Genomic DNA, 14,317 nt, shown 5'->3' with positions numbered 1-14,317 from the left:
CATTCAAATACCACACTTTCAGTTCTGTATTCACCCTCTTCAATTTTGCCTACCTTTTATGTTGGAACTCAAACTGTTGACTGCAACTTTGCCCTATCAACAGCCTCTCTCACTACACATTGCCTGTTTGTAAATGAGCTACCTCATCTTCAGCACTATGATCTGCCTTTCCTACAATACTTCCTGCATTGAAATATAGGCAGCTCAGGACATATCACACCATGCTCAACCTTTTAATTCCTAACTTTGCCTGAGATCTTACCACCATCTGTCTCCACAACCTCTCCACTAACTGTTCTGATGCTCGTGTTCCCATCCCTCTGCAACTCTAGTTTAAACCCCGCCGTGTAGCATTAACAAACACTCATGCTAGGATATTAGTCCCCCTCCGGTTCAGGTGCAAACCACCCTATCTGTACAGGTCCCACCTTCCCTGGAAAAGAGCCCAATCATCCAAAAATCTGATGTCCTCCCTTCTACACCAACTGCTTAGCCATGTATTAAACTGTATAATCTTCCTAGCTCTGGCCTCACCAGAAAGTGGCACAGGTAGCAGTCCTGCGGTCACAACCCTGGAGGTCCTGCCCTTTAATTCAGCACCTAACTCCCTGAACTCCCTTTGCAGAACCTCGTCACTTGTCCTACCCATGTCATCGGTACCTACATGGACCACAACCTCTGGCTGTTCACCATTCCACTTAAGAATGCTGAGGACTTGATCCAAGATAGCCCAAATCCTGGCACCCAGGAGGCAACATAGCATCTGGGAATCTTCTTCTTCCCTATAGAACCTCCTGTTTGCTCCCCTAACTAATGAATCCACTATCACCACAGCGTTCCTCTTCTTCCCCTTCCCTTCTGAGTCACAGAGGCAGAGTCAGTAACAGAGACTTGACCACTGTGACTTTCCTCTGTTAGGTCACCCTGCCATCCCACCACCCATGAAAAGGTATCCGTTAAACAAGATACTTGTTGTTGAGGGGGATGACCACAGAGGCACTCTGCACTGGCTCTTTAACCCCTTTCCACTGTCCGTCACCCAGTTTCCTGTGTCCTGCAGCTTGGCCGTAACTACCTCTCTATATGTCCTATCTATAACCCGGCCCCCCACCCCCACCCGCAGCCTCCCGAATGATCTGGAGTTCATCCAGTTCCAGCTCCAACTCCTTAACATGGATTGTTAGAAGCTGCAGCTGGATGGACTTCTCATAGTTGTAGTGGTCAGGGACACTGGAAGTCTCCCTGCCTTCCCACATCCTAGAAGAGAAATATTCCACTATCCTGCCTGACATCTCTACTGTCCTAGCTGAGCAGATCGTCGTGATCTGAGCAGATCGCCGTTGTGCCTATCCCTCAAAGTCAAGGATGATGGTCTTCATTCTGAAGAAGTGGCCCACAGAGTGAAGATGCCTGTGCGTGTATTTGTTTAACGTGTACTTGATGTTGCACTCCAAGAAGCACACGATACTTCACAAATCAACCAACTGATTCCAATGACATGGAAACCACGACAACTGGAGCTGATGGATTTGTTGCAGCCTTCATCCGCCTTCACAGTCGTTGAGTTCAAAATAACTTCGTCCGCTTGTTCCACCGTTGAGGTCTTGGTTGGATTGTTCTTTGTCAGGGACCTCACCCTCGACCTTACCACCATGGGTGACCCTACCAGGAGCATAGCTCCAGACGGCATTGCTCTCGGGAGCACAGGACCACACAAGTTTCTCCACCATGACAAGGTGACAGTCCACGGAGAAGATATAACCAAGGGAGAAGGAGGAGCATGGGAGAACAAAGGGATCTGGGAATGCAGGTCCATACGTCATTGGAAGTAGTGTCACAGAGAGATAGGGTCATAAAGAGAGCTTTTGACACATTTGCCTTCATAAGTCAATGTATTGAGTACAGAAAATGGACACTATTTATTTAATATATTATTATAATTTATAGTCATCTTTATGTTGGCGCGTGGCCAAGGGGTTAAGGCATTCATCTAGTGATCTGAAGGTCGCTAGTTCGAGCCTTGCCTGAGGCAGCATGTTGTGCCCTTGAGCAAGGCACTTAACCACACATTGCTCTGCGACAACACCGGTGCCAAGCTGTATGGGTCCTAATGCCCTTCCCTTGGACAACATCAGTGTCGTGGAGAGGGGAGACTTGTAGCATGGGCTACTGCTGGTCTTCCATACAACCTTGCCCAGGCCTGCACCCTGGAAACCTTCCAAGGCGCAAATCCATGGTCTCACGAGACTAACTGATGTCTATAAGTCATCTTTATGCATTGCTCTCTCCCTCCCATTAGTTGTCACTGAAACCCTATTCATTCCATATTCCACTGCCTTTATACCCCAGGAGAGCACCCTATCCAGTGATCCCTTCCAGACTGGGTCCAGTGTCACAAGACATAACCTCAAACTATTTCTGCCCATGGCACAGTTCCTTTTGGACACCAGACTCCGGGACAAAGCACATTGATGAAGTGGATTGGTGTACAGTGAGGCGTTTGATAAGGTTCCCCTGGTAGGCTCATTCAGAAAGTCAGGAGGCATGGGGTCCAGAGAAACATGGCTGTGTGGATTCAGAATTAGTTTGACCACAGCAGGCAGAGAGTGGTAGTAGACAGAATGTGTTCTGCCTGGGTATCAGTGACAGTGGTGTTCTGCAGGGATCCCTGATCCTTGTGATTTTTATAAATGAGCAAGTGGAAGAGTGTGTTAGTAAGTTTGCAGATGACATGAAGGTTGGTGGAGTTGTGGATAATGGAGAAGATTGTCACTAGTTACAGTGGTACATTGACAGGAAGCAAAGCTGGGCTGAGGAGTGGCAGGTGCAGTTCAATCCAGCAAAGCTCTTTGGAAGGTTGAGCCTGCAAACATAATCCAGGGTTAATGGCAAAAGGAAGAACAGACACATCTTGGGGTCCACATCAATAGATCCCTCGAAGTTGTCACTCGTCTATAAATTTTCTGATGCCACAACCATTGTTGGGAGAATTTCAGATGGTGGAAGAGGGTGTACAGGAGCAAGACATAACAGCTAGTGGAATGGTGTCACAGCAACAATCTGGCACTCAACGTCAATAAGACCAAGGAGCTGATTGTGGACTTCAGAAAGGGTAAGACAAGGGAACCACACCAATCCACATAAAGGGATCAGAAGTGGAGAGAGTGAGCAGTTTGAAGTTCCTGGGTGTCAAGATCTCTGAGGATCTAACCTGGTGCAAATTGATGTCATCAGGCTGGTGGTTACCCAGATGGGGATAAGAGGTGTTGCTCATCCAATCAGAGATTGCCTCGGTGTGGAAGTGGAGGAGGCCAAGGACTGACATGTCAGAATGGGAATGGGGAGTGGAATTAAAATGGAATTTCTGTTCCATTATTGATGACTTTGAAAACTTCCTTTAGAGGATTTTACAACTGGAGGGTCTGCATGATTGAACCTCAGAACCAGCAAAGCCCGGAGATCTGCAGTCTCACCTCAGCTGGACAGCGCTGGAGTATCACCATCCTTTCAGGGTGGAAGGAGAGATCTTGTGTAGAGGTTTCAGAGTGACCAGCAAGACGGTGAGACTCTTGCAGCAGGGGGAGAGTGTTTCAGACGGCTGACGGCTGGGTGGAACTTCTGGGTGGCTGCGCGGCCAGCGGTGTTGCCGTTCACACCGGGGGAGAAACCACACCCGCTCCCAGTGAGCGCCTGAAATTTCAGTGAACGAACCAGGTGATGAAACACGTGAAGCTCCAGAGGGAGTGAGTGACATCGGTGCCAGGTGTTGATGTTTGGAAAAGAACCGATTGCTCTCCCAAATTAGAGAGTGTGGATCATGCTGGGGAGTAACTTCGCGTCCTCTGTGTCCCAAAGGGGTTCGTTGATATACCCTCCCTCCCCCACCCCCAACCGGTTAGGACATCATTGTTGTCACACAAGTGAAACCACTTCTGTTTCCTGGCGGGAAGAATGTCAGGCAAACCAGAGCCTAACCGAGCAGTCACAGTAGGGCGAGGCTAGACAACTACTCTCCAAGTGGAAGTCCAGTTCCTTCAGTCCTTCAGCCGCCCTTCTCTGGTGAGTTCACATGGAAACGCTCCTTGTGCGTGTGGGTGTGGGCAGGGGAAGGGATCCTCCCCACCGTCCAACCTCATGGGACACAAGCGGACTCACACAGAGGCACAGCCGTTCACCTGCTCTGAGTGCGGGAAGGGGTCCTGATGAGGCTCCAGCAGGCTCGCAACAAGGAAAAGCCCTTCACCTGCTCCGACTGCGGGAAGGGATTCAGCCGGTCGTCCAGCCTGATGATCCACCAGCGAGTCCACACCGGGGACAGGCCATTCCCCTGCTACACGTGTGGGAAGCAGTTCACTCAGTCATGCAGTCTACTGCCACACCTGCAGATTCACACTGAGAAGAGGCCTTTCATCTGCTCCGACTGCGGGAAGGGATTCAGTCGGTCATCGAGCCTGATGAGCCACCAGCGAGTCCACACCAGGGAGAGGCCGTTCCCCTGCACCGAGCGTGGGAAAGCATTCACTGAGCAATCAAAGTATGTTCACATTGAAAAGCGTGACAAAGACCCATCACTGATTATGGACGGCACATGACGCATTCGGTAAAACACTCATCCCCAGCAGTAATAGTGACTGGGTCTGAACCAGAGCTGCTGCATGGAGCTGTCTCATATAGAGGCAGCAGCAACCTGCACAGGTGTGCTGATGGTGGAGGATACCATCTTTAATTGGATAATTGAGTTAATTAGCTTTTGGTTTGGTCTAGGGGGAGGGGCTTAGCAGTTACAAGCCTCAGGTTACAAAGGCTTTGGGGTTAGTTTTCTTTTGTGTTTAGTCTGAGAGTGGCTATATTCGTTTTTTTGTGACATATGGTGGCAGGGGTGGGATTTGAACCTATACCTCTGAAGAGAGTGCAGGAAATGGGATTTAAAGACACTGATCCTGACAGCAAACCATTCAGTTTGCAGGAAACCTATGAGGCAAAGAGAAATGAATTCTTCACTGAGCTGCAGAAAAAGGAGGAAGAGATGAGACAAAGGTTTGTCATGAGGGTAAAAGAGAAGGAGTCTGACAAAGAGCTTCATGAGAAGTTTGATAACCTGAAGAAGACTCATCAAGATGAGAAGAAGCTGGAGAATAAGAAAAAAAAATTCTGTGTGTGTGTGTATGTGTATACAATATAATATGTGTGTATATATATCCACCTTCAGACTAAACACAAAAGAAAACTAATCCCAAAGCCTTGGTAACCTGAGGCTTGTAACTGCTAAGCCCCTCCCCCTAGACGAACCAAAAGCTAATTAACTCAATTATCCAATTAAAGATGGTATCCTCCACCATCAGCACACCTGTGCAGGTTGCTGCTGCCTCTATATGAGACAGCTCCATACAGCAGCTCTGGTTCAGACCCAGTCACTATTACTGCTGGGGATGGGTGTTTTACTGAGTGCGCCATGTGCTGTCCGTAATCAGTGACGGGCCTTCGCCACATTACCACCCTCCTCTCCTGCAGCGGCAATGTTTGGCAGTCTTGACAGGAAGTCCGCTGTGATGTTCTCCTTGCCTGCTTTGTGCCGCACACAGAAGCTGAAAGGTTGAAGTTCCAGGTACCACCTAGTCACCCTGGCGTTCCAGTCCAGTCTTTTCTTGGCCTAGTGGGCTGGTACCAATGGTTCATCTCTCTCTTTTCAACCCTGGCAGCCCCATTGACCAACCTCACCTGCAAGTTGGCCCGTAATCCTGTCGAATGGAGTGAGGAGTGTGAAAGTGCTTTCTAGGGTCTGAAGGACGAATTGTGCTCTTTCCCTGTGTTGCAGAGTCCTGACTTTGAACGCCGCTTCCTGGTACAGGTGGATGCCTCAGGTGTAGGCATCGGGAAAGTACTGGCTCAGGGAGAGCCAGGTGAGGAATGTCCTGTGTTATATCTCAGCAGGAAACTTTTGCCCCGTGAAACCCGGTACTCCACAATCGAGAAGGAGTGTCTGGCAATCAAGTGGGCGTTGGACAGCCTCAGGTACTACCTTGGGAGGGAGTTTGACCTCCAGACCACAGAGCCCTGATCTGGATCCAGACGATGAACCTGGAGTCCGGTTAAAATCACACAGTTATGAATTACAAGACAGTAAGGTACGGCTAAAGCTGACTATCATAGATACGGTGGGCTTTGGGGATCAGGTAAACAAGGAGGACAGCTACAAGCCTATCGTCGAATATATCGATGCACAGTTTGAAGCTGAAAGTTTCTGAGGACCCTGTGTTTCTGTTCCACACCAGCACACTTCCCGTTTCACCTGTAAGTGTATTTTTAGTCCCTATCTCATCATTCACATTCCTGCTGCTCTTTTCCTCCAATTTCCAGCAGGCTTTCTCCAAACTGTGGGAGCATCTGGACAGGAAAGATGCATACATCAGGAGGCTCTTTGTCAACTACATCTCAGCATTCGATACCATCAAAACTAACCAATAAGTTTCAAGTCCTTAGCAACAATTCCTCCTCATGTAATTGGATCCTCAGTTTCCTCACTTTCAGACCCCAGTCAGTTCAGATTGGCAACAACATCTCCTCCACAGTCTCCATCAGCACCGGTGCCCCACAAGGCTGTGTGCTTATCCCCCTGCTCTACTCACTTTACACTTATGACTGTGTGGCTGAGCACAGCTCCTATGCCATATTTGAGCTTATTAACGACACCACTGTCGTTGGTCGAATTGAAGGTGGAGATGAATCAGTAAATAGGAGGGAGATTGAAAATCTGGCAGAGTGGTGCCACAACAATAATCTCTTACTCAATGTCAGCAAGACCAAGGAGCTAATTATTGACTTCAGGAGGAGGAAACCAGAGGTCCATGAGCCAGTCCACATCAGAAGATCAAAGGTAGATAGGGTCAGCAACCTTAAATTCCTCCATGTTATTATTTTGGAGGACTTGTCCTAGACCCAGCACATAAGTGCAATTAGGAAGAACACACGGCAGCGACGGTACATCCTTAGGAGTTTGCAAAGATTTGGCACAACATCTAAAACCTTGACAAACTTTTATAGATGTGCAGTGGAGAGTATATTGACTGGCTGCATCTCAGCCTGGTATAAAAACACCAATGTCACTGAACAGAAAATCCAACAAAAAGTAATGGATATGGCCCAGTCCATCACAGGTAAAGCCCTCCCCACCATTGAGCACATCTACAGGAAGCGTAGTCACAGGAAAGCAGCGTCCATCGTCAGGGTCCCCCACCACTCAGCATGTGCCCTCTTCTCACTGCTTTACCCCTCAACCACCAGGCTCTTGGAAGAAAGGAGATAACTTCACTCAGCTCCACTTGCCCCATCATTGAACTGTTCCCACAACCAATGGACTCACTTTCAAAGATTCTTCATCGATATTTACTGCTCATTTATTTAGTATTATTATTTTTTGCTGTTCGTATTTGCAAACTGGTTGAATGCCCGAGTTGGTGTGGCCCTTCATTGGTTATTGAGTATGCCCACAAGAAAATTAAGCTCAGAGTTGTAGATGGTGGTGATATATATCTACTTTGATAATAAATTTACTTTCACTTTTGACTCCTGGAGTCAAGGGAGAAGTCATTAAGATTCATTTACTTACCACGAGTACATCAATACATACAGTGAAATAAGTTGTTTGTGTTAAAAACGAACACACCCAAAGGATGTGTCAAGAGCAGCCACAAGTGTCACCGTACATTCCAGTGCCAACAGAGCTTGTCCACAGTGTTCAGCACAATAACACAGCAGTGACAATAACAGCTAAACAAGACACTTTCCCACCGTCCCACCCACTCATAGACACTAACGCACACAGACCATCCTCCAACCCCCAGGACAGGCTGCCTCCAGGCCTTGTCTCTCTCTCACACACATACACCGTCCTCCAACCCCCAGGACAGGATGCTTCCAGTTCTTGTCCCCAGAGGTAGCCTGTGATTCAGTTTTTAATCAGCTTGTCAGCAATGAAAGACAATGAAGGCTACAAAGGGCTGGTGTGAACACACAGCAGACAGTTCTGAAGTCATAAGTGAGGAGGTGAAGGGGATTTGAAATTGTTTTTTTCATTGTCATATGTACTGAGATGTGGTGAAAAGCTTGCATACTGTTCGTACAGATCAATCTATTCCACAGTGTTGAGGTAGAACAAAGTAAAACAGTAGCCAAGTGTGGAACAAAGTGTAACAGCTACAGAGAAAGTGCAACACTGGCAAACAATAAGGTGCAACAAGGATAACACATGCAAAATGCTGGAAGAACCGAGCAGGTCAGGCAGACTCTGTGGAAAGAAATGTTTCAGCCCAAGACCCTTCATCAGGACAATAGGGCACAACAAGGTCTCACTGTACGTGCCAGGGTTCAGCAATGTGTGGGCAGGACTCAGGGTAGACAACCACGGATGTCCTCGATGGTGGGGAGGGTTGTGACCGTGACGGAGAAGGGCGAGTCCACAACCCTCTGCAGGGTCTTGCGATCCTGCACATCGGAGCCTCCAAACCAGGATCGCCCTTCCAATAGAGGAGGGAAGATCTGCGTTTATATAGCGCCGGCCACATTCCCAGAGCCTCCCACAGCCGATGAGGGACTTTCAGAATGTCACCACTGTGGGAACGTGGAGAGGCTGGCAACCAGTTTATGAACAGCAAGGTGCCACGGGTGTGGGAGCTCAGAATGAAATTTTTTAACAAAAACTTCCATCATAATCAAAATTATTTCTGAGTGCCACCCATTCCATTTCATTCTTTACATTGAGTACATTCAGTACTGTTTGTTTACGTTCATACACATCAAAGGCACTGCCGCCACCCTGGGGTGGTAAACTACTGTCATAATAACTGAGGGGCTTCCTCCCCGCCAGCCCCTCCCTCTCCAATTGGAGAAGAACCCCAACTGTGGTCCTTCCCCACCGAGCCCTGCGGTGGCCGCACCGGGCTTCAGTGCATCCCTCAGCACGTACTCCTGAGCCTGGAAGGTGCCAGTCGGTGGCATTCTTCCACGGACACCTCGGTGTGTTGGCAGACCAACAGGTTTCCAACAGGCCAAACAGAGTAGGTGATGTTCGTCTGTGTGGGTGTCCCTGGGAACGGTCCGTAGATCAGAGAGTCCTCTGTCATGTAGCTGCTCAGGATGGGCCACAAGTTTCATCTTTCTCCACGTCCTCTTTGCAAACCCCACGGTCTGCAGAGAGGAGAGCCGCCATCTCTTCCCACTCAGTCACCCTGTGAGCAGTGCACTGTGGCAGTGATGCTCTGGGCTCGCAGGAAGGATCCGACTGGGAGATTCCCTCTCACCACCATCCAGGCAAGGTCCTGGTACCTGTTGGGTTGGTGATGAGGCATTCTGCCTGACAGTCTGGATAGTCTTCAGGAAACCCCCCCACTGTACTCATTGAGTCCGTTCCCTGCAGAGTCTGCGGGACATTCCATGCTGTCTTGTGGTCAAAGTTGTTGGTCTGTAAGAACTTTTCCATGAAGAACAGGTAGTGTGGCAATGTTCAGCTGATTGGGACATTGTCCGGCAAACAGCCGAACCCATCCTTCGCAACACTGGGGACGAGGAACCACGGCACATAGTGGTATTTGGTGCCCATGTATTCATATTCCATACTCAGCCTGATGCAGTCATGCACATGTGAGGGTGACACTGGGTACATTTTTGACCCGTTGGGTGAGGTGACACTGGGTACATTTTTGCCCCCGTTGGGTGAGGTGACACTGGGTACATTTCTGACCCTGTTGGGTGAGGTGACATTGGGTACATTTTTGACCATTGGGTGAGGTGACACTGGGTACATTTCTGACCCCGTTGGGTGATGTGACACTGGGTACATTTTTGACCCGTTGGGTGAGGTGACACTGGGTACATTTTTGCCCCCGTTGGGTGAGGTGACACTGGGTACATTTCTGACCCCGTTGGGTGAGGTGACACTGGGTACATTTTTGACCCGTTGGGTGAGGTGACACTGGGTACATTTTTGCTCCCGTTGGGTGAGGGTGACACTGGGTACATTTCTGACCCCGTTGGGTGAGGTGACACTGGGTACACTTTTGCTCCCATTGGGTGAGGGTGACACTGGGTACGGTTTTGACCCCGTTAGGTGAGGCGACACTGGGAACATTTTTGCCCCCGTTGTCTGGGGCTTGTACATCGTGACCAGTCTGATCTGCTCCTTCTTGGATCCCCAGATGAATCTGAAGACACTGTGGTTCCCAGGCTGGAGGGGTGGGGAATGGGCCCCACCTACCCCAGGTACAGGAGCCCTGGGAGCACCTCACACCTGATGGCCAGGTTCTTCCCAGTTATCGATAGGGAGCACCCTCCCCACAGTCCCAATTTCTGGTTTACCTTCTCAGTCCACTCCAGCCAATTCTCATTGCAGGCCTCAACCCCTCCAAACCAGATCCACAGCACCTTCACCTAATCAGACCTGGTGGTGAAGGGGACACTGGATTGGTCGGGCCGTTTGCTGAAAAGCACGGCCTCGCTCTTCGTGCAGTGAACTCTGGCCCCTGATGCCAACTCACACTGGTCGCAGATGCTGATCAACCTGCAAACCGATCTTGGATCTGAGCAGAAGGCGATGTATGTTCAGGAAAGTTTACATTTGGGTCCCTCCACTGCCTGGCAGCATCACCCCTGTTATGCTCTTGTCCTGCCCGACACCTCTGGCAAAGAGTTCCATACAACACGTGAACAAGACAAGAAGGAGTGGGAAACCCGGCCTTCCCAATGCCTTTGGCTAAGGGTTCCCTGCAGCACGTGAACAAGACAAGGGGGTGTGGGCAACCCGGCCAGACTCCAGGCTCGATGGGAAGCTCTGTTTCCCAAACTGGTTTTATTGTTGTCACAGGTACCGAGGCTCAGTGAAAAGCCTGTTTTGCACAAAGATCAAATTGTTACACAGAACATTGAGGCAGACCAAAGCAGAGTAATAACAAAATGTGGAATAAAGTATAACAGCCACAGAGAAAATGTAATGCAGGTAAACTACAAGGTGCACCGTCATAACGAGATAGATTGTGAGGTCAAAAGTTCACCTTATTCCACTGGGGAACTGTCTTAATAGCCTTATATCAGCTGGATAGAAGCTGTCCTTGGATCTTCTGCTCGGTGGGAGAGGGCAGAAGAGAAATGTCTGGGGTAGGTGCGATCTTCAATTCTGCTGGCTGCTGCTTCTGATTGTTAATTGTTGATTGTCCTGACGAAGGGTCTCGGCCTGAAACGTCGACTGCACCTCTTCCTAGAGATGCTGCCTGGCCTGCTGCGTTCACCAGCAACTTTGATGTGTGTTGCTCTGATTGTTAATGACAGTTGGCAGTCGCAGGTAAAAGTGCACTAGCGCCGCCAACTGGACTGGAGTGTGCTACTGCAGTACAGAATCGGGAAATAAAACCCCCACTGCTTCTCTTTCAAATGGAAGCTAAATCACCCCAAAAAGCCCTATAGATTGTAAGTAATGAAAGACAAAACTGTGAATTAAATTAAAGTCACTGCCGTAACTTAGTTTGTAAATGAAAACTATCAACTCCCAAAGATAGTAGTGCAGCCTGCATTTGCTTTCTTTCAACCTTATATGCTTCACATTGTAAATGAATGTGTTTAACTGTTTCATAATGATGACAACACCTACACACCCCAGAGTGATGGTTTCCAACAAGATAGAAGGGATAATTAAGCAAAGTACACCCAGTCGAGTCAATATAATTCTTTCTCTTGTCTTACCCCCTTCTCCCATCAATCCAGCAGTTTTATGCATTCTGTAAAGGTGTCTCCCATAATGCCCATTATCCCACAGGTCTTTTTTTTTAGATTATGAGGACACGCAGTCCTCTTTCATTGTCATTTAGTAATGCGTGCATTAAGAAATGATACAATATTTCCTCCAGTGTGATATCTCAAAACACAGGCTAGACCAAGACTGAAAAAACTGACAAAACCACATAATTATAACATATAGTTACAACAGTACAGTAACAGGTCTTGTCATAATCCCTCAATTCTTAACCCCACCGACTCCTTAGCTTCTGATTTCCTAAGTGGGTCTATCCACTGTTAGACTTTAACAGCTTTTTCAGCCAAACAATCAACCCGTTCACCCCTCTCAAAACTTCGGTGCGCAAGAACCCATAAGAAGAGGACATGTAAACTTTGTATAAGAAATAAAGTTTGAAGAACTTCCAACAGTAAGTCTGACCTACTGCTAGAATGACCTATTGTACGACTCATCAAAACTGGAAAAGAATCTGAACAAGTACGACTTTACAGGGATAAATTTCCTCCACCCATTGTGAGCCTATAACGACAACAACCAACTCTGCTGTACCTACTGATAGATGGTTAGTAAGTCTTCCCTTCATATGCTGCTGCTTTCCTGAGGCAGCAGATCGAGAGCAAGGGTCAGCTGACAATCTGTTTTGATGATGCAAGCATTGTCTCAAACAAGTGGAATGTTAGTTGTCCCAGGTAGTATAGGAACTGGGGCGATATGAGGGAGGGTTCACTGTCTGCACGGAGGAGAACTGTGGACAGGACGAGGACTGGGACGGAGCCACGGGCGCTCATGGGGAGGGAGCGATGAGCAAGAAAGTGTGGGGGTGGGCTGGGGCAGGAACAAGATAATCGCCCAACCAGGAGAGACTTGCAGTCCATGTTGAGTTGGGGGATGTCTCCCTTCGCCACGGTTTGCTTGGTAGAAGCTGGATTGCATCCGTCTACGGCTGCATCTGGGTGTTGTTCTTGCAGAAACATGGTATCCGGACAACATCGATGCACCATCGAACTACAGGCCATGACACTCAGGGACTTGGGCTGGATTAGTTTTGTGTCAAAACTGTGTGTTGTTTTTCCCTGCTATCGTGACTCTATGTGCTGTTTGCTGTGTGTGACTGTCGGAGCTGTGTTTGCACCTTGGCCCTGCACAAACTCAGAAAAGAATCTCAGGGTTGTATGTTGTAACATGTATGTACTCTGATAATAAATTTTACTTTGAATAAGGAGCGCTGTTTCATCTGGCTGTATTCATGTGACAATTAAACTTGAAATAGAACCTTAAACTTTTAAGGTGATTGGAGGAAAGTATAGCAGGGATGCCAGTGATCGGTTCTTTACACAGAGAGGGGTGAGAAACCCTACCAGGAGTGGTGGAGGAGGCAGATACATCCGGGACACTTGGATAATAGAAAAATGGAGGGTCTTGCAGGAGCGGAGGGTTAGATTGATCTTTAGAGCAGCTGGGACAATGCGATGGGCTGAAATCCTGCACTGTGCTGTAATCTTCAATGGTCTATGCTCTAAGATGAGGGCTTGAGAACTCACTGACCATATAGTTGGGAGTCAATGATTTGTTTGGAGATCGCACCAACCTTGCACCTATTCTCATACCTTAGTTACGGGTGTTTGGCAATTAATTTCCGTCCCATGCAGGGCCTAAGTGTGGACTTCCATTAAATGTGCCAAACTACATTCAACTCCCTGCTGGCTGCGTTTGGTGAAGCAATTTAGACCGAGATTTCAACTACCTACCTGCCCACTGCATTGTTGGAGAAATGGAGAGTGATTTGTTTTGTTCCAGACGTATGCTACATGTGACCTGGGAGGGTTTCTTTGACCTTGCACTAATCGGTATTTTCAATATTACTCCACCCGAAGACCCTGCCAATGGCCTCAGCCCGTCAAGATTCAAAATTGTTTAATATTATTTCCAGTGTAAAGGAGAACAAAATAATTGTCAGTCTGGATGCGATGCCACACAAGATAAAACACAATAATGAATGCAATTAAAAAATCCACAATAAATAAATACAAATACACAAGGTATCTCATGTACACAAATTGATTGTATGTCTCTAAAGTGACGTGTGTCTGTACACAAGGTGACTCTGACAGGAAACAATGAAGTCATGGTGATTGGGAGTGTGGAGGGGTGGGTTAGTGGGTGGAGGTGTTGATCGGCCTTACTGCTTGGGGAATATAACCGTTTTTGAGTCTGCTGATCCTGGCAAGGATGTGACGTAGTCTCCTCCCTGAAGGGAGTGGAACAGTCCTTGGGTGGGAACATTCAGATTGTTACTGGACCTACTCTGGCACCTTTCAGTTTACATGTTCCTGCTGGCTGGTGATATGTTGGACAATTCTAACTACCGGTTGTGGAGGCTTCCTGTCCGCCACAGTGCTGGTTCCGTACCAGCAGGGACACAGCACGTTAGGATGCTCCTGCCACGTTTCTCAGGAACACCCTTCCAGGAAGAGAACAGTGGCCCTGAATTCCAGATTCACCAGACTCTGACCAAAGAAATTCCCTTTCTGAGCCTGT

At 48.2% G+C, this 14,317-nt stretch overlaps 1 protein-coding gene across 1 annotated transcript; it reads left to right on the top strand.

Moving 5' to 3' along the window:
• Window positions 1-4,202: 4,202 nt before the first annotated feature.
• LOC134352485 (zinc finger protein 664-like) lies at window positions 4,203-4,592 on the top strand. Its single transcript, XM_063059758.1, has one exon. The coding sequence runs from the start codon at window positions 4,203-4,205 to the stop codon at window positions 4,590-4,592; it is 390 nt and encodes a 129-aa protein (XP_062915828.1).
• Window positions 4,593-14,317: the final 9,725 nt, after the last annotated feature.

The sequence above is a fragment of the Mobula hypostoma genome, chromosome 10, assembly GCF_963921235.1.
Source record: "Mobula hypostoma chromosome 10, sMobHyp1.1, whole genome shotgun sequence".
Lineage (NCBI taxonomy): Eukaryota > Metazoa > Chordata > Chondrichthyes > Myliobatiformes > Myliobatidae > Mobula > Mobula hypostoma.
This window is presented reverse-complemented; position numbering and strand designations above follow the sequence as displayed.

Coding starts and splice junctions, on each gene's coding strand:
- LOC134352485 (XM_063059758.1), top strand. CDS start 4,203: ATGAGGCTCCAGCAGGCTCGCAACAAGGAAAAGCCCTTCACCTGCTCC.